The sequence below is a fragment of the Lytechinus pictus genome, chromosome 10 (assembly GCF_037042905.1).
Source record: "Lytechinus pictus isolate F3 Inbred chromosome 10, Lp3.0, whole genome shotgun sequence".
Classification (NCBI taxonomy): Eukaryota; Metazoa; Echinodermata; class Echinoidea; order Temnopleuroida; family Toxopneustidae; genus Lytechinus; species Lytechinus pictus.
Genome location: NC_087254.1, coordinates 24,004,963 through 24,027,040, shown reverse-complemented (window position 1 = coordinate 24,027,040; position 22,078 = coordinate 24,004,963). Strand labels below are relative to the sequence as shown.

The window sequence follows — 22,078 nt, the reverse complement described above, 5'->3', positions numbered from 1 at the left end:
CATAATGATTATGTGTACATGAAATATATTTCCTTAAACTGGGGATTTGTGAAGAGTCAAGTTTCTGTTTTTCTTTTGTTTTACCCTCACGGTATATCGAAGTGGATGTCCTAGCTCATTATCTAAGAATAAATGGAAGTCTTGAGGCTTTGCTCCACCAAGCGTGTGTCTTTATTTTCTATTTATATCTATATACTTTCATGATTTTGTACAGTTATCACAAAATCCTGTATGGAATAAACAAGAGATATAAACAAAGAATAGAACTACAACTCGATCGGTTTTCAAATCATGCTTTGCTTAAACACACAAAAATATAATGATACAAGGAAAGATTAACACTTGGAGGCATAATAGCTTCCCTGTAAGTAGTTATGAAACATCTTCAAGGTATATAAAGTTTCTGCAATATAACAGACGATGTCATATCGAATTTCTCCTCACATTTAAGAAGTAAACTTGTCATTAAGTGTGATAAGACATTGTTTTATCAAAACAAGAATAATGTAACTTGAAATAAGCATAGGCATAATTATGTTACACTCCCCATGTATCTTAAAGAATTACTCCATGGCAAAATGATATGATATGGAGAGATGAAGTAAAAGTTTAAACGAATCAATGAAAATTTCATCGAAATCGGACAAGGAATAACACGATTATGACATTCTAAAGTTTTGCATTATTTGGTTAATTTAGTAATTATCCATGATTGTCTTGTTCGATAGGCATTATGTTGGTTGATTTTCCATTTTCGGATTTTATTACATGAAAACATAAGTATGTTGTATTTTCATATCATGCGTTTAACAATACAAGTTGCAGCAATGATTTAGTTCACACATTGGATAAGAAGTCAATCATATTTTTACATTTTTCTCTTGCATGGAGGAAATAATTTGAATTTTCATATAATAAAATACAAATTTATGGGAAATGTCGCTCATATTTTCATGAAGACATGAAAAGAATTGTTTCAGCTTGATGCAAAACTGTAAAAATAAATGTCGTAATTTTGTTATTTCTTATCCGTTTCGTAATGAAATTTAGTGTGTGTTTTTTTATATTTCACTTTATCTTTTAAAATCATTTTTTCAGCCTTGAGTATCCCTTAAAAGTAAAATGCAGTAGAATGAGGATAGGGGAGACACAGAAAAATCTTTCTGGTCCTTTCTGACCAACCACTATCACCACGATTATAAATAATGATTTTTTTTCGGAATCACAATAAAATAATCAGTATACAAGGCCTCTTTTCATGAGGACAAATTATGAATGCTCTCATAAAATAAACTAAGGTAGAGTCGAAAAGGCTCAAGATGCTTGAAAAATGAAAGGATCTGTATGTGCGCAATTAATTGTAAATTTTGTTAATGCTATACATTAGAAAACAGTAATTTTGCCTAAGATATGTGTGAATAAAATCAGCTACACACAGCTTATACAATTACCCGATTGCCATATTTGCTGAGTCTGACAAACAAAAGGCATTCCTGATACCGAAGGAGAAAATATCGTGTCCAAATTTAATTCAGATATTTAAACAATCATTGCGTTTCTTTGTCAAGTTAGTTGCCTTCACCGGTCGTTGTTTTAAACTGACTGCAAATGCCATCCAATATCATTTTACTGATATAATCCATATTCTGACCAATAGATACACAAACATGTGTTAATACAGAGCATGAAGTTCTACCCGTATTTTTTTAGTTCAAATTGTAACAGAAACCTGAAATAGATATGCCTGATGAAGTACAAACTCGTATTTTTTCCCAATAGATTCGATTACAATAATTCAGGGACATTTTTTATGGTTATTGTTGTGCAGAACTTAATGTTTACGAATCTTTAAAAAAAATCACTGTAAACTAAAACTAAAACTTCCCTACATAAAGTGGCAAAACCGCTTAAATATTTTGTATCACTCTTTGAGATTTTTGTTTGCATTATTTTGATTTTAATATACATGAATAAATCATTACAAATATTTCATCGCTTCTGATAATGTATTGCGTTCCCTTGCATGATAAACAGAAAGACATAAGTGTCGTATTATGACGCAATTGTTTCAAATTTTGAAACTTCGCTTCGAAGATAATTCAAAGATAGAGAATTGTGAAGAGTACAACATCATGTGATAAACAAGTCATAAGACAATCATGGTGTACTTCTTCCAGCTTTTCTTTAAAGGACAAGCCAACCCCAAAAGAAATTTGATTTGAGTACAAAGAGAAAAATCCAACGAGCATAACATTGAAAATTTCATCTAAATCGGATGTAAAATAAGAAAGTTATGGCATTTTAAAGTTTCGCTTAATTTCACAAAACAGTTATATGCACATCCTGGTTGGTATTTTGTGGAGACTGATGACGCCATCCACTCACTATTTCTCTTGTATTTTATTATATGCATATAATATTAGAAAATTATAATGTTTCGTATTTCATGAAATATTCTAATTTTCTCCTCAATGTCAAGTGAAATAAATTAGGGTTAATTCCTCCCTGACCATGTAGAATTAGCATTGTGGTCCAGTTAAGTTGGTCCCTATTGTTAAATTTGTAAAAATGAAATATTGTCGAATTTAAACCATGAATAACAAAATAAATAGTGAGTGAGGGCCAACATCGACTGTCTCATTTGCACGTCACTGAGTTGTGCATATTAAATGTTTTGTAAAAATAAACGAAACTTTAAATGTCGCAATTTTCCTATTTTACATAAATTTTGATGAAATTTTCAGCATTATGCTAGTTTGATTTTCTCTATTTATTCAAATCAACGTTTTTCTGGGGTGGACTTGACCTTTAAGTTTTGTTTCATAATGACAACGTATTTTCCCCGGTTCTATAATACGAAAATAAATCTATTCAAATTTTAATTCCTAATCGAATCATAAGGGCTCAAATCGAGATCAAATTAAACTTGATTGTATTCTTCTTTACTCAAATTCTAGTAATTGATCAATCATACCTTCATGATTCAACAAAAGACGGCTGAATTCAACTGGAATCTTCACATCGCTATATCATATCACTGCAACACTCGAGTCCTTTGGCAAGCGTTTATACATTTGCCACTCTCCACCCAGGTGGATATCCGGTAGGAAGAAATTCCTTGAATGCTCGAGCGTCCGATCCGGCGGATCAGGATAGCCGTGCTAAAGCCGGGGGTACTCATGGTAATAGTACGCATGCAGCGCTTGCAAACAATCGCTGTCGCATAATATCATGTATAGATCACGATGATGGTTCGATTTTTTTAAATACATTTGTTTGTAATGAAATAAATGAATAAAAAAAATCGAATCAATTCCAACATCAGAAAAATCGATTAGCAAAAACAATACTATATGACAGGTGAAAGAATGATCTGGTTGCTTTATAAGAATCGTAAAAAAGTAGTACTCATCTGATGTTTCATCTAACTTTAACTATTTCAAAAACGTGTGAAACACACAATGGTACAAAGATTAATCTATTACATTTTGTGTCAATTTTACTAAAAAGAAAAACAGTCTCATCTCATCAGTAAAAAACATCATTAATATTCAAATAAAAAAATATATTTCTTATCAGAGAAGCACTTTGAATATCTATATTTTCAAAAATTTGGAAGATTCTCGTCAAAAGGTATTCGTTTTTATTCCAAAACTAATTCATTTGATACGAAATTTTGTCAATTATTATTTTTCGTTGAAAAAAAGTTACTGTTTATTGTTGTGACTGCATTATTTATTATACCATGTTTTTTTTTTTTTTAATATGATCAATAACTTAAAATATACAGATTTTTTTTGTTCCATCAGACCCACAGATGCCCCCTCCAAAACTGCGAAATCTCCTTATTCATTTTGCCTTTCTATTGCTTTGTGATTGCTTCATATAGTTTCAATCCAATTGTGTTTTGTGTTTTATAGCTCCATGGTTTTAACAAACACAATATACATGATATATACAGTTTTTGAAACTGTAACATATCAGGAAAATTTGAGAATGAAGTTTGATCAACATCAATTCTTTTTAAGGTGTAGTTATTCTTTTCTCTTATGATTTTTTGTCAAGTTTCTATTTTTTAAGAGATATGATTTTTCCCGTTTTTCAAGAACAATAAAGATAAATACAAACTGAATTACGAAAATGAATCAATTCTGAAACCAAATCATATTAATTCATTTCGGAAAGAAATTGTTATGTAATTTAAATTAATTTTACTTTTACACATCCCTTGAGGAGAAAGATGGGAAATTTATACGATGAGATGGAAATACGATGAATGTAGATCTTGTTTAAAAGTGTTTCAATGAAATCGAGCAGAAGAATGGTCAAGGTTCTGAATTATAATCGGGTCAATGAATATCTATTCGAGTGACCCAGTTTTCATGTCATCATATTCTCATTTAAAAAAAAGGTGTTTGCTGGATTTTTCATTATTCTCAACGCAACAAAATAGAGGTGATCACCATCTTGGAAAGATAAAAACAAGGAAGAGAAAAGGGTTTAATCATTATTCGTCTTCACTTTGGGGGAGGAGGGAGCGTGGCCTATCAATGCCTAGATCTTCTCTATAAATTTCATTCGCTCCTCGCATATACCGCTTGGAAATCTATTTTCATTTGTCATCATCATCATAAAAAATCATTCAAAAAGAGGAATTTATGATGATGTTAATAATTATGAAAGGTCAAGTCTACCCAAGAAAAATGTTGATTTGAATCAATAGAGAAAAATCAAACGAGTTTTATGCTGAAAATTCCATCGAAATCGGATGTAAAAATGAATATAAGAAAGTTATGACATTTTAAAGTTTCGCTTATTTTTTCACAAAACGGTAATTTTTATGCACAACTCAGTGACATGCAAATGAGAGAGTCGATGATGTCCCTCACTCACTTTTTTTATTGTTTGAATTATGCAATATTTCAATTGTTACTAATTTGACATTAAGGACCAACTTAACTGACCATAAAATGGTATAACGAAGGTAATACCACATGTTCAGGAAGGAATAAAACTTTGTTTCACAGGGCAATGAGGAGAAAATTAGAATATTTCATGTAATAAAATACAAAAGAAATAGTGAGTGAGTGATGTCATCACCCCCCTCATTTGCATGTGCATGACTGTTTTGTGAAATTAAGCGAATCTTAAGATGTCATATCTTATTTTACATCCGAATTTGATGACATTTTCAGAGTTATGCTTGTTGGATTTTTCTCTTTTTATTCAAATCAACTTTTTGTTTGGGTGGACTTGTCCTGTAGTGAAGATTAGAATATTTCATGTAATAAAATACAAAAGAAATAGTGAGTGAGTGATGTCATCAGCCCCCTCATTTGCATGTGCATGACTATTTTGTGAAATTAAGCGAATCTTAAGATGTCATATCTTATTTTACATCCGAATTTGATGACATTTTCAGAGTTATGCTTGTTTGATTTTTCTCTTTTTATTCAAATCAACTTTTTGTTTGGGTGGACTTGTTCTGTAGTGAAGATGGTGCATGCAAAATTTTGCCTCCAAGTTTAACATAAGTTGTCGATCCTTTTTTTTTCATTCCCTAAACTGCCTAATCAACACGATCTTCCCATCTTTGTCTTTTTTTTTTGGGGGGGGGGCAAGCTCCATATTATTCGCTCAATGAGATCGAATTTTATGAAAAATGTAAACTGTAAACGGATAAGTGGTGATTTTTATTTTCTTTTCGTTTTGACAGTATAGAGTACAGGATTTTTGATGACCGCCATGTAGGCCCTTTACCATTATTGTTAGATTTATTCTCCTTTTCTCAAGCTTCTTTTGTTAAGACGTCAATAAAGATGATTATCTGTAAGTTTTGGAGAACTATATGATGATAACCACGAACAGTTGCTGAATGATGGGCGGGTTGGCGATGTTTATGCCTTATTTATGTAAAATAAAGGTAAGTTTCGGCGTACACTGGAACGAACAGACTTCCAACTTGGGTAAGAATCTATAAGAGATGAGATTCTTTGAAGAACAATAGAGTGTTGAAAATGCAAATGTTTGAAGGAATGACGCATACATGCCCTCTTTTCATTTACCTTATTCTGTCCCCGATCTCAACTCAGCTTCGATGTATTTTCTCATCAAACATTCAAGAAGAACGATTTGAGAGGGAAGCCCAAAGATAAGAAAGAGGGGGAAAATGGTCGAAGAGAGTAAGGCAGAATGAAGGTCGATATAAGAATCGGGCTGAAATCCCAAGTTATCACGTCTTCATGATGAAGAATATGGCTGGGAGCCTCTGAAGGCTTTCTGTTAGATCGAATTTCCCCCTTTTCTATCAGCATGGTTGTGCCTTGACAGTAATAAACCGACGCCCTATGCATTTCTTTGCGGAACGATTGAGAGGAAGAGAGAGGGAGGGAGAGGGGAAGAGAGGAGGAAAGAGAGAGCGAAATCGGGTTGAGCGCAGCAGCGACCAGCCACACGAACACTCTATCTACCCCCGTCGTGTGGGCAGCCCGTCTTCGAATGTTTCGCTAGGTCTGCGCAGCTCAGCCGAATTATATGCATTGCCCCGCGCCTAGATTCGCTGTGCATACAAGGTTGGGGTTCTGTGTGTTCGTGTATAGTCAATAACGGGAAGCCTGTACTAGCACTAGCAGGCAACTTGAGAGCGAAGGGACTCTGTGCCTCTTTTTTTTCTTCTTTTTAATGCGTTTCCTGTGTAATACGGGCAGGGCCCACTCATGGAATATTGAGTTGATCTCACTCTCAAGCACTGGCTTTAGCCAGCTAGCTAGCTGCTGCAAGCTTGTTGTCAACATTACTCGCTGTAACGCATCAAACACCCGCCAGCGTCGTAAATTGCTCCGACATTGTTCCCTATTTCGCATTCGCAGAGACGGTAATACACATGCAAAGTCGTAGTCATGTAAGAGGCCGTGCATACGAGTTATAAGCATCGAGGAATGCATAGGCTCTTTCGAATGAAAGTGAAGGCCTTCGCTTTTTTCCTCTCTCAGCAAAGTGGCGACACTCCCTTCTTTTTGCTCAGCTGCGTTAGGATAAAGGGAAGAAACATAAGTCTCATCGCTTTCAACCGAAGAAGCTGGGCTGAATATTAGCTGTTAAACTGTCTACAAAGCCAGACGTATCATCGTGGGTCAACCTTGTATTTTCATCGGCATACCAGCACAATAACAAGGGTGCCTTCTTATCTCTACTAGGGCACTCTTGTCGAGGTGTGTCCCTGATTGACCTCAGCGGCAGCTCATACACTACAGAATCGAGGCCAAACATACGGCGGCAAGCCAGCTATACAGGCTGCCAGCCCCGTGCAAGCCAGCTTGCCAGCCGGGCTAGGCGTGTGTGTGTTTTGTGTTGGTGTTAGCAGCGGGCGTCGCCTAGCCAGCAGCCGACCGGGGCATTCCGACAGGGCCCCGCTCATATTCATCTTGTTTACTTCTCGCTGCCCATGAAGAAGAAAAAGAGCTGTCTTTCCAGCATGGAGCTGAGTGATATTGGAGAGAGGGTCTATGCCGCCGAGTCTCTTCTCAACAGAAGGATTCGAAGGGTAACTATTCTTCTTCAACTGCTTTTCATTCTTGTGTTTCTTCTCGGACTCCTGTCTTATTATTTTCTTTTATTCATCATCATCATCATCTTCTTCATCATCATAATCATCATCTTCTTCTTGTCCCTCCCCTCACCTTTCTTTTGTTTCTTCTCCCTTATTCTATGTTCCTTTTCTCCCCTCCTCTTCTCTTTCTCATCTTTCTTTCTTTTTTCTTTATTTCTTTCTTTCTTTTTTCTTTCTTTCTTTATTTCTTTCTCTTTTTCTTTCTTCCTTTCTTCTATCTCTCCTCCCCATTATCCTACTATAAATTCACCTTTGTTATTCTATGTGCACTCGTCTCATTTTCCCGCCCTTTTTATTCATTCTTCACTTTCGTAGACAGTCAATAAACATGGATCGAAGTGTAATTACAAACTTTCTACATGGAAGCATTTTCGGCTTTATACTACCATCAATGTACTTATCGATTACCCCCCCCCTCCCCCATCCAAATTTCTCTATCTTTTGGTGTCTTTACAGCTAATGTGATATTTTTCCCCTTATTTTTTCTTTATCTTCACAGGGCAAAGCAGAATACCTTGTCAAGTGGAAGGGCTGGTCCATTAAGTAAGTATTTACCAATGTGGCGTTCTCTTTTAAAACTTTTTTTGGGGGTTGACTTAAATTGTCGCGCCACCGACAAAAAAAAAAGGAACGGTAAAAGTTGTTAACTCTAGCCTAACTAATGATGAATTGTTGGGATTTCGATAACTTTTGTGGCTTCTAATGTTTAATCTTTTTCTTTACAGGTACAGTACTTGGGAACCAGAGGATAATATCATTGACAAAAGACTGCTGGAATCGTTCAAAAAGCGGTGAGTCACAAACGAGTTTATGGGAAGAGGGAAAACTGTTATTAACTAGATATTATAGTCTGCGCATCGAAAGGGTAAGAGAGAGGGGAAGAGAGAAGAAAAAAATCTCTTTCCAAAATGGCGCGCAAGCTGGGAACGTTAATAACTTTGTGTGCGATGTAGTATATGGCAGTGCTATAGTATGTTGGCTATGACTGTGGTGAGCGTGTGTATTGTAATGTGTGTGACGGCTAAGGGAGTTTGGGAGGGAATTTTTGTAATAGGTGTTCAGTTTCGTATAGAAATGGGGGTTTATATTTCGTCTTTTTTTCGTTTGCAGCCGAAAAGAACTTGAAGGAACTACAGGACATGGGACACCAGGTCGCAAGAAACGCAAATCTAAGGTATGTTTTAGATTTCGTTGTGTTTTCCACCCCTATCCAAACGACCATTTTTAGCCCCCCGCACCCGACATTTGCTAATTAAAACAATGCTAACGAATAAACGGAAAGTTCTTGTTCAAAATCCGCAAATGAACAAAATCTGCAATTATAATGGAATACATTTCCAAAATGTTAATTATTTAGAGGTTTTCCATTGCCGAGAAATAACTTGAATATGGAGGAAAGTTCGTGAGGGAAAATTGCTCGGTGACTGGGAATACATTAATATACGTGCAAACATAGCGGGAGGCATGAGAGCGCACGTAAGCCATCGCTATTCTCTCTCTCCCCTTCGGCGGCTGCTCCAACTAGTAATAATGCACTGCGCATGTGCAGTGAGGAGATAGTGGCTTTGGAGTGCCATCTTCTTCTCTGTGCAATTACTCTTCGCATAATTTTACGTGTTAGAATATTGGTTGAACCGTGAGTATGTCCGCCACCGTATTATCTCCCACAACCATTCGCACTGTAGCTTATTACGATATTCATGGATTTTGATGACCAAAATCCAGCGCGTAGGCCCATTACACTGGGAGCTCTATAGGTCTTTGCCATGATGCAGTAAATTTGGTTACATCTTGCTGACTATTCACTGCAATATCCCCACCAGCTGGTCAATTCAAGGGTCGGATCAGTTTAAGTGTTAGCGGCCGGGGGGGGGGGGGCAGTCAAATATATTGCTGTACACATGCGTGACCCCCCTAAAAAAACGCGTTTAAGGGGGTGTTTTTTTTTCAGTTTTGGACGCGGGCCGCGCATGCACTCGTTAAGCAGGGGCGGATCCAGCTTTTTATAAAGGGGGGGGGGTTGGGGTGGTATGCGAGGGAGCGTAGCGACCGAGTCCAAGCGAGCGGAGCGAGCGAGGGGGGAGGGTGTGGGAGGGGGTAGGGTGTGGGAGGGGGTAGGGAAAATTTTTGAAAATCTGTGTCTGAAAATGGCGTTTTCTTGCATAAAATAGAATAAAATAAAATTACAAGTTTTAAAAAAAAGATAAGATTTAAAAAAATGGTCCCCGGATTTTTTTTTTGGGGGGGTTGCAACCCCCCCAACCCCCCCTCTAGATCCGCTTCTGTTAAGGGTATAAAAAACACCGATTTTCAACAAAAAAAGTGATTTTAAAAAACTGGTCAATGGTCGATCGCGGGGTCAAACGTATTAGGAGTATTTTTTTCCAAAGCTTTTTTTTAAAGACTAGCCAAACGTGTTAGGGTATGCTTCCCCCCAAGCTTTTGGGGGTTTAGGGGTCATTATTCTGGCGATAACTTGTTTAGGGGCCAAACTGTGTAATTGAAGCGCGCGAAAAACTTGTTTAGGGGGTGTTTGGAAATAATTTTGCCACGCATGTGTACAGCAATACATCTGACTGCCCCCCCCCCCGGGTTAGCGAGAAGTTCTTGAGTGGAAACCAATCGTGTTAAAGTACAAACCAATAATGAAGAATGATTATGGTCTATCCCGGTGCCTTCCCCTTATTTCTATTTCTGCATGTTCTGATTGGAAACAATCTTAGAACATCTGCGGTGATGAAACGGCGGGTTTCCTGTACGGGGATGAGCATGTCAGGTATTCCCTTTTAATTTGTTGCCAGTAAAGGTCTTACAAATTTCAATTCAGATGAAGCACTCAAAAGGCAATCTCTAGAGACCTTTTAAATCGTCACCATTGTATAACCCTAAATACTTACATACAAAATGATGTAAACAAAACTCTGTCTGCTTATAGGTCCATGCTTATACCTAGTTCAAATTTTGTCTGCGGTATCAGTTTTCGGATGGGATTTGTGAAAATACACTGATTAGGCACAGTGTTTCTCATAAACAGGAAACGTGGAATGCAAACTAGTTTTTTCAATATTTTACTGAATGCTCATCTGTGGACGATGAGTGATATGTGGAAGGGATTATTGTCCTTCCCATGTTATTCAGTTCACATAATGACGAACTTTCCCTTTAGGATGCCGGATGACCGTATGACAGAGATAATGTGATCAATTATTACTGCCCCACCCCCGGTCTATACGCCCCCTCCTTCGGTATAGACGCCCCTTGTCACCACCTCCCCCCTCCCCCTCACCACAATCAGAAGTGACCTTTGGTTCAATACTGATTTAAGGCGAATCTTTTGATAACGCGAAAATGAAGGATTAGCAAAATAGTTTTCTTTTTTTTGCTGAATGATAAAAGTTTAATAGTTAAAGTGTGTATTAGGCCATCTCTTCTCTATACTGTCTGATACACAATTTGTGATTGTGCGTTATAAATTTAGATTAAAATCATGATCGACATTATAATGTAAACTAAACTTAAGTCTGACACGACTTAAAACTCCATTGTTGAGGCAGGCAAAGTGTTTTGGTTTCACCGAAAGTCATTATGCAAATTAATCTGTTTCAGTCAGCGATATGATGACATTTAAGAAATTAAGCATTCATTATAAATTACCCGAATTCAAAAGCAATCTTAGTTTAAACTTAATATTTGTTGACTATCATAATACACAAAGAAATTTCGGCATAATTATTATTTTTTTAGAGTCACTTTGAGCAAAATATTAAAGATGAGTATGACAATATTATTGAGATAAACGGATAAACTGATAAAAGGAACTATATATACCTAAATGTAGTTTTTCCTACAGTATTCTGTTGAGCACGAGAGAAACACAAACCACTGTCATTGTGATAGCTCCAAACTGACATAATTACCTTGCTTGAAAAATTACATGACGAAGTTAATAAATTATTTATATAATTATATCAAACCATTTACAGGGGGTAGTCAAGGCTGTATATATGCGCAAATTGAGAAAAATCAGACTAACAAAACACTGAAAATTGATTTAAAAAACGGACAAAGAATAACAAAGTGATTACATTTCAAGGATTTGCATTAGTTCGGCGAAACAGTATTTTGAATTATTGGTCAAAAAGGCCCTTAATTTGGATCAATTTGAAATTTTAGGAAAACAAAATGTTTCCAATGAAAGACATCGTCCGACATTTTTTTCAATAACATTTCCGAATCAGATTGCCTGAATGTATAACTTTTTTCGTATTGTTAAAAAAAAGTTTGAAAATTCATGACTCATGATTATGTTTCGTACGTGGTATAATAATTATTAAGTCATAATTTTTTAGGAGCACATATCCATTTAATGAAGGACGGTCGCAAGGATATGAAACAATATTAAATCAACAAGATTAAGACATTTTTGTAATACTATTCACAACAGCGAACATGAAAGCGGTGTATTACGTAATCGGTATATTTATGAAGGTTGAATATTCTCAGGGTATAAGTATCAAATCATTTTACCCTTTTGTCTTGAAGAATATATTATTTTGTATTCATAGAGACTACCAGGATGAGTGTTCACATAATAATTATTGTCCAGGATATTAGATCTGCCATTGTCACCGCATATAGTTTCTATTCCTCTTCGTAACAAGGGGTTTTTCGTCCATTTTTTTCTGCATGAAGTTCTTCTTGGTTTGGTCAATCCAATAATTGTTATTTCGGACACATTTTATCAAAGCTTATCGAAAAAATGTATGAAATCTCCATCGAGTCATGGATTTCTACATAGGACTACTGTAGATGGTAACTTTTGTCAGAATATATAGCAATTTGATGTTTTAGTGATTCTTTAAACGACGTCTACCCCTACCCTCCCACCCCACCCCACTCCCTGCGGTCTCATGGTCACATCATACAACACACAATGTCGATTCACTGTACGAATGTCAGAAGTATAGAATCCATGGCCAGATGCAAACTGCATGCTCTTGAGAACTAAAAAAATGTTCGTTGACTTTTTGCCACATCTGTGTAGGTAATTACAGAAGTGAATACAGCCTCAATTTCAGGCTCGGCTCGGCTCCAATTTTCCATTTGGAAATGTCATTTTTCTTTTACTCGTGAATGTAGGCATTCATTGATTAATTCGGTCATTACGAATAGAGTGATTTGGGTAACAGAGCTTTTAAGAGAGAAAAACCCAAGAGTGAGGGGAAAGAGTTCATTGCTTTGCGAGGTTATATTGTATATGTATAGGCTTGCAAACTAAAAAAAATAAAAAAAATAAAAAAATAAAAACCACTAGTTTATTCGCTGGGTGGTTTAGAAATAAACTGTCTTGAACTATTTTGTAGGGCACTATAGACCTAATGGTTATATGCTGTAATGGCGACAGTCTCAGTTGCCAATCAAATCCAAGGTTTCCACATACAAAGTTATTGATTGCAAGGTTTAATACCATGGCTGGATTTTACCATAATGATTGGTAATTTTTACCGTGAGTGCTAATTGTTCAATAAGTGGTAAGTTTACCATGAGTTGCCTGGTAAGGTTTGTTCAGCAAATCTTCATTTTGTATTTTATACCTTTTTCTCAGAAACGACATTTTTCAAGTATTGCTTTTGCGAAGCAGGTTCTGTTTTTCTTCTCCCTTTTTCGAGCAAGAGGGGGGGGGGGAGAAGTGGCAATTTATACGGTAATCTGTCACAGCCAGAAATTAAGATAATGATCATGATGATGTCATTTTCTGCGTGATGTGTAACCCCTATAGCCCCTCCTTCTCCCTTTCCATCTTCTGCATGCCCTTGCCGATGACACGCGTGTTCCAGTGTTTTCGAACTCTACAAAATAATCTTACGGCATTTGAGAGGAAACGCTTTCCCAAAGAGTTGACATTTCCATGCCTTTCCGTTCTATTCGTGACGGAGTTTATGTTCAAAATTAAGAATCATATTCGCGTTTTAGTGCGCAAGCTGCAAGGCAGTATTATTCGACTTTGATGTTTTCTTCAAGTCTTCAATGAAGACGGATAACACGATTAGAGTGTATTTTTCGGAGATGAGTAAATGTCTTGTCTGCATCTGAAAGAATGATCAGAAACTTACCATCAGATATGATAAATACAAAAGGATTGAGAAAACGCTGGAAAGGTGACATATCTACGAATTCAATGAAATGCATTATTTTCTCAAGCGATTGTTGATCGTGCCCAGTGGATTTGTTCTTGTGTTAGCATCTTTATTTCGTCATCATATTCAAGTTGAACTCCTCCGCTGGGCACTGACATCCAGGCAATCCTTGTCAGCTACACTCTTAAAAATGTTGGGCAACATACGGTCCACACAACAATTGGTTAAAACTTTATCCAATTCTGGGTAGTTTTACACCAATACTGTGTAGTTTTCACCCAAAGCACACATTATTGGTGTAAAACTACCCAGAATTGGATAAAGTTTTAACCAATTGTTGTGTGGACCGTATGTTGCCCAACATTTTTAAGAGTGTACTCATCTTTCACTTTGACGGTCCCCGGTGATTTAAGGAATACCCAGGAAATATTCACGGATTATACCACAATATTATGTTGAGATAGTGAACAACTACACCAGTGATTTCTGGCAATATGGAAACATGCGAAAAGGACAATGCAGGCCTGGACAATGATTCCGTACTTGGAGTGGAGGTTAATAATAATATGACCATGGAGATACTAAACATTGTGCATAAAATAGTGATAAGCGAGACATGGATGACCGCATTGATTGCGGCAATGATGACGGCACTGATTTTGCGAATATACCGACTACGATGTCCTGTGTGTCTGGAAATTGAATGAATTCATCGACTCGTATTTTGGAATCGGTGCACAGCAGGAGTCAAGCTTGTCGAAGCACCATTAACAACAAAAACAACAACAACAATGACGATGACCCAACCGCTTCTTGCTGCGATTCCGAAGATGTATGATTTCGAATTACGTTGGTGATTTGGGTTACGATATCGTCGTTGGAACCCTTTCTACATTATGTGAACAGTGGTGAAATGGCAACCTAGATGTCTTTTGATTATTGAACCCAAGCCCCCACCCCTCCTACCCCCCTTCCACACATTAACATTCGCTTGATTAGAAAATAAGGTGCCTGGGGCGTTTTATATAAAGCTGTTCGTAAGTTGAGAGCGACTTTAAGAACGACTGGTGATCCTTTCTTGTGGTAAATGATATTTGATTTGATTTGATTAGATTTTATTTTATTTACAAATATAAAAACAATACATATAAAATTACAACATAATATAATACATGATAAAATAACATTGGATGGATCGCCCTACTCAGCTTAGCCATAACAGCACAACTGTTCTGCCGAGGGGTCCAGCTATATTAAATAACAACATGAAATTCATATAACAAAAATAAATCAATTAACAAATTTGTGTAACATAAAGGCAATATCAGCTAAAGGGAGAAAGAACAGCAATCCCACCCCACCCTACAGTAAAAACCCGAGTACCTAACCCCTCCCACCACCCACCCAAAAGTGCCCCAAGTTATATGTCTGAACTTTGGTTTAAAGGGAAATAGTTTTCAGGATTTGGTCATTAAGTGTCCTAATGAATGTATTATAATTGGGAGATAATTTTATAGAAGGAGATAAAGAATTAAATTGCGAGGCCCCACGGTATGAAAACATTCGACGACACGATTCAGTACGTGGCTTAGGTAAAGATAAGTTTCCAATTGAGCGTAAGGAATAGTTGTAAAAAAAAATAAATAGTATTAAAATCTTTTAAGTAAGAGGCACTGAGATCATGAATGATTTTGAAAACCATGGAGTTTATATGTTTTTGTCGACGACATTCCAAAGATTCCCAGTTTAATATTTGGTGAATATTACAGTTCGATATTATGTTTCAATGGACTTATCACAAGTATTATTCTTCCAGCTCTGTTTTGTAACTTTTGCAATTGTGTAACACATTTTTTGTTACTAGAATCGTACACTACATCAGCATAGTAAAAAATAGGAAGAATATTTGATTGGTAGATACATTTCAAGCTAGCCTCATTAAAACTGTGTCGAAGACGGCCCAAAAAACTTACGAGTTTGCTCACCTTTTCAGTCAAGTATTCAATGTGTTTGTCCCAATTTTAACTGCTGATCAATATTCACCATTAATGTTCGTTGGTGATTATTTAGCGCGTACGAAAGGTTCACCAGTCTTTCTTAAAATCGCTCTTAACTGACGGAACAGCTTTATGAAACGGCCCCCTGGGCTGATACAATACATAGAATCCCCAAACTGCCAAAGAGCTAAGGGCTAGTGTTCATGGACTATGTAAAATCGTTTATAGATTAATTGGAGACACAACCCTTATTGGTAGCAAATGCATTTTGCAAAGAAAATGTTCTTTTAAGACTCGACCTTTAATTTCATTAAATACGATAAAATGTGTACCTGACTTTCTTGAAAGACAGACCGGCTATCTATACGAATAGTTCATTTACCCTTTCCTCCAAGCATTTACATGTTACTGAACAGTCCCATGTATAGTTGCTCACTCCGTTCTGTTCCCCTCTCTTTCCCAATACACCACAATAATATTGTGCATATTGATGATAATTTACCTCTGCCAAATAAGGCCTCGTCTCACCGCATTTTTTCCAGAGACTTTATATAGGTTTACGGACTGAAAAAGCGTTTGCGATTATAGAAATAATTTCAATAGAGCACATGCAGGGATAGAAAGTATTGGAATTAAAAGATATGAACAATGTATCAACCAAAGTTAACCTCTTCATGCTTTTAAACAGTGGTTTCCTACTAATGTTGCACACGCCTGTTCTTTTGTAGAAACAACAAAGTGTGAAAGCGTGAACTTTCAATACCAGAGGCTATATTGTATCCAGTGAATTCATTCCCTACTGCATCTGAACATTTAATTATGTTTACAAATTCTAGTTAAAGATTTTGGGCTCCAAAAAGTGGGTTTTACAGATGAAATTATTTAAACAAAATTAATAGAACAAAACAAAGAACAAAGGGCCCATAAGAAAAAGAAATGATTATGACATTAATGTAGATGGATATGACAAAGATTGTTTTGTAACATCCAAAGAAAAGATCATAATGATGACTCAAAATAATGAAGGTCCGAAAGGTTTTGGATCAGACATACAATGTAGGTGCTTTATATTGTGCATTTATATACCTATGATGGCATATTGGGATTATTAGAACATGAAGTTGTCAGTTTGTTGGGTCTTTTTTTTTCTTTCGTCCCAAGTGTAAGATTTGTATCACCAAGAGTGTAATTGCATGCACTGTAAAAACTGTGGTGTTAAAACTGACACCAGTTGGTGTTAATAGAGGACCACAGCCTGAGGTGTTAAAATTACACCCTAGAGATTGAACATGACACCAAAGAGTGTAAATGTAACAACCCAAGGTGTTGTAATAACACATATGGGTGTTAAAATAACACCGTCAATTTAACACCGGTGTAAAATAACTGGTGTGGTCCTCTATGTACACCGGTTAACACCACAGTTTTTGCTGTGTGTATGTGTTCAACCAATTTGGGGCAGTATTTTACCCAATGCCACGAATGCGGGAAGCATATCGTCCAGTAAGGGTAAAAAATAAGCAGCAATTACTTTAGAATGGGCATAATTTTCATCACACTGGATAAATAAAAATGCCCAAAAGAAATGCCCAATGTGGTTGGACCATTTGTAATAGGTCCATGGTTGGACCAAATTATTACCCTCATAGAGCACTTTTACCCAATATTTTTTAGAACAGTGATGTTCGAGTGTCTGTGCTTTGTATAACCACCATGGAGCTCTCTTTCTGGCTTTGTGAGTGGTAAGTTAAGAAAAAATAGTCCATTTAAGCTAAAGTTCTTATTTATATAATATTCCCAATCACTTTTAGATTTGTGTATAAAAAGGATTTTATTTTTATTTTGAAAAAGAGGAAATGGATCGAAAGCTATCTCATTTTTGTTCATTCTGATTAACGACTAATCATTAACCGCTGAGTCGATATTCCCAGGTTGACTGTCTGGCCATGCTGGCTACTATTTACTTGTATACAATGCATTGTGTGTGTTACAAAAGTACAAAACGTGGCCCACACAATAATTGTATTGTTTGATGTTGAAACTTCCAGTGACTTTTTGTTGAGGTGAAACCCTTGGGCTATGCGGTCAGATATTCCACGTTTGCTGGCGAAGATTCCAAAGCATATAGTTTTGATAATGATATAAAGGAAGCATAATCCATTCATAGGCCATTTTCTCACATTCAACCAGCAATGATTATGTATTTATACATTAATTACTTTATTACAATAATGTATCAATTAAGGAAATATATGTCCTATTCACAAACATGTGCTTTTAGAGGTAATATCGATTATCCTGAAGTACATGCACGTGTATTCTTTAAAGTATAAGTGAAAAAATACAACTTTAACCCAAATAGACCTACCACATACATGTATAACACCTTTTTTTTGCAGTTACAATTTTGGTATCTTTCTGGTCTTAATTTATTGATGGAAATGTTGTGCAAAAGGTGCCCCAACGTGGAATTGCTAAATGTGCGAAGTTGAATATTTTTTCTTCATAAAGTGTGGGTAATATAATTAAATAATTTTGTGCAAAATACAGAGACAAAATTATATTCCACCTTTATTTGAATCTTCATTTCTCTCCAAAATTAAAGATGAGTAGATAAGTATGCACAAGTTCCTGATATTACTTGATTATTATTAAGTTGTCGGCCATGTCGATTTGTCGATTTGTCCATTTATGTAGGGTTCATTTGCAAATGGGTTATTGAGATTGAACCGAGAACTAAGATATTTATCACGTTTCTTGAAGTTTATTCGAAACGTTCTGTTCAGTAATGACAGAATATTTAATTTGCATCCTTTCAGCCAGTTCAGTGCATTTGTGATACCATGTTGGTAAAACCATAGGTCCATGGTAAAACCAAGTTTTTTTTAACACAGAACGAACAGTGAGTAGCTGCATGAATATTATGCAAGTGCTAGTTTATGAATTGCATCGAATAAAACATGTTCATATTTTGTTTAACATCATAATACTTTCGCAGAATAAGAACGCAGTTTTCACAGTACACAGTTAAACGCTGTTTAAAATGTATACAACGCAGTGTATATATGAACCTTATAGGTCAATTTCACCCCCGAAAATTGTTGATATGAATAAATAGAAAAGTGAATCAAACTAGCACAACGCTGAAAATTTCATCAAAATCGGATGTAAAATAAGAAAGTTATGACATTTTAAAGTTTTCGCTTACATTTCACAAAACAGTGATATGCACAACCCAGTGACATGAAAATGAGGCAGACGATGATGTTCCTCACTCACTATTTCTTTTGTTTTTTAATGTTTGAATTGTACAATATTTCATTTTTTACAGATTTGACAAATAAGGACCAGCTTGACTGAACCATATGATATAGTATTAAAAAATGCTAATTCCACATGTTCAGGGAGGAATTAATCACTGTTTCACTTGACAATGAGGAGAAAATAAGAATATGTCATATTTCATACAATAACATACAAAAGAAATAGTGAGTAGATGACGTCATTAGTCACCTCATTTGCATACCTACCAGGACGTGCATAAATAACTGTTTTGTGAAATTAAGCGAAACTTTGTCATGTCTTTTACATCCGATTTTGATGAAATTTTCAGTGTTATGCTTGTTGGATTTTCTTATTCAAATCAACTTTTTGTTGGGGTGGACTTGTCCTTTAAAGTAGTTGTTTAACAATTTTAACAACCATGCTAATTTTTTGAGATAAAATATTGAAAATTTAACCTTTTTTGGTAAGATGCACTTATTCAAATAGTTTTAAACAAGTATTTATGAGGTTCATAGTAAACAACATTGTTACATAAAACGTATTTACTGTGTTAAAGTATATAACTCGCCTTTATGTTCATTATGACAACATACTGCAAGCAAGAAATTCTAATTGATATAGACATGTGCTGTGTATTACATGTTTATAGTCACTTCTTTGTCCGTGCACAAGCCGAATCACAACGAAACTAATCAAAGATTAATGATAATGTGGTGTATTTTCAACAATGGGTTAATGAATGAATTCCTAGGCTATCGCTTGCCTTTATTCACTGAAACTTTGGCTAGGCAATTACCACTGATATTCGACACTTCTAGGACCTTTCAAAACGATCATTAGATGGTATGATTATTGTGACTGTATTCGTTCGTATGACGTAAGCAGGTATTCAGAAGGGTGAAATAATGATGACTTAAAATATGAACCTAAAACTGGACCCGAAGTCGAGTCGTGTAGGCTTCTCATCTTACTGTTATGAAGAATGTTTTTTTGTCTTACGATGAAACTTTTGTAGTGTACTTTCAGTATAAAATCTACATGAATGAAAACATACGTGGAAATCAAATTATGATAGACTCGTATCATTTACCAAATAATATTATACATCATGATCTGGTCTTGATGGTTTACAATCGAAACAGGACTTTGGTATGATGATGGTAATGGAGATCATTATTATATCACTCTGATAAATGAAATAAACAAATTGGGAGATGAATTAAAAAATACAGACACTGTATTTGTTAAGAGCTTGATAAGAAATTGATATTATGATATATAACAATTATTGTCAATGGACATTTGTGGAAGGTTCGAGTCCCATGTACCCCCCCCCCCTTACCCGTCATTAGGTCCTTGCGCGCATGCGTTGTTGTATGTATTTCTCCACTCCCTGGGGAGGGAGCATTCAAGCAAGAGCTTCAAACCCGAATTGATTAGGATATTAATAACGTGCTAATCATGCTTGGGTATCCATTTAAACACCTGGATGGATAGTGACAAATTGTAGTCGTCGATTTGCCAAAGGACGATTATGTCTTGGGATTGAACACACGACCCTCTGATTCAGGTGAGCATCAGAACCACTATCCAACACGACGCATTATTGCTTACACAAAATGAAAATTCATACATGTATGTAGGCCTATCTATTGAACACCCCCATCCAGGTGTGTTGCCAGCCTTCTATTCACGTTCTGAGCTAATGACGTCATGACGATGATAGTGCAATGACCGCCAACGAACGATATTACGACGCAGATTTGATCTTGTGGTCGGTGATAATCGTCGTCTGCAAGGAGTGTGACGATTATTAATTCAATTTATATCCTAGTCCTTGCATAAACCTTACATCTAGTGTGAATATCCAAAGAACGAAATGAGTGTTTGTGGGTGTGGGGGGGGGGGGGGTTGGAGTGTATTATCCAACAAGAAGAAACCCCAGATGCTCTCTCGTATTTATAGTATGTTTGATATGCCTACTGCCATCTCAATCCTCAATCGGAATAAAAATGATATACAAATATAATTATTCTGCTTTACAGAAGTACTTTCGAGAGAACAATTTTGTTTAATATTGATACATCGTTATTATGAATATTAAAGAATTGCCTAATTCTTAATAATTCTATTTTTGCTTTTTCGTATTTTTTCATATTATTTTTTTTATATTTAAAAAAGGTTTCAGAGATTACAGCCATTCATACAGTTTCTCTATAAACGTGTCTTCTCTTGCATATTGTCTTCATTTAATTATGATAGGAAATCTTTGGGGGCTCATTTATAGTGGAGAAACATTGTCAGGCCTAAAAGGGGTTATATTGTTCTGTGTCCTCTAATTTTGATGCCGTCAAATTTAATGTCTTGTTCCAATAGTAACTGGTCATATTGCCTATATACTGGTAAAATGACTGAGAAAAAAGGAAAGTCAATTGGTAAATCATTTTTCAAAGAGATCTTTTATCGCAGAGTATGGTAATACCAATCCTGATATTATAGAGAAAATCACCAATCCTCTTCTGGGTTTATAGAAAATCATTCTAGTCCTATTTATACATTGACATGGATACATGGCCATGCACTTCGTCTGTTATCCCGCTCGTGTCATGTTGTTGGGCAGAGCCCATGTACCTTTTCGTCCAATGTTTTACCGTATTGGTTGATTCTTACAAAACAACAATACCAGAACAAGTAAGCTAAAATGATAATCAGACAGGATCAGACCGAATGGGACTTTTAGCGATAATTATTGGGAGAGCCAGTATCAACCCGTTGATATTGATATCTTCCGATGGTCAAACTATACGGGTTAGTGGCCTCAAAACCATGCAAAATGGTGACGACCAACCCTAAGCGGAGTTTCTCCTTTCATACTGCATTCGATAAAATACAATGTGAATTGTTGTGAGATAAGCTGACAGCATGTCTGATAGATTGTTGAACAATTACGGTTTTAGGTAAGTGAAATCGTTGTCAGCAAAAGTGAATGACTGTCCTTATTCCGACGAAGAAAGGAACATATAACATCTAGGGAATAAAACCATTGTAGA

The 22,078-nt window shown here is 36.0% G+C and overlaps 1 protein-coding gene across 1 annotated transcript; it reads left to right on the top strand.

The window, feature by feature from the left end:
- Nucleotides 1-6,585: 6,585 nt before the first annotated feature.
- Nucleotides 6,586-8,837, top strand: LOC129270006 (chromobox protein homolog 8-like). Its single transcript, XM_054907437.2, has 4 exons — nt 6,586-7,543; nt 8,109-8,152; nt 8,335-8,400; nt 8,720-8,837. The coding sequence occupies exons 1-4, from the start codon at nt 7,445-7,447 to the stop codon at nt 8,835-8,837; spliced, it is 327 nt and encodes a 108-aa protein (XP_054763412.1). The 5' UTR covers nt 6,586-7,444.
- Nucleotides 8,838-22,078: the final 13,241 nt, after the last annotated feature.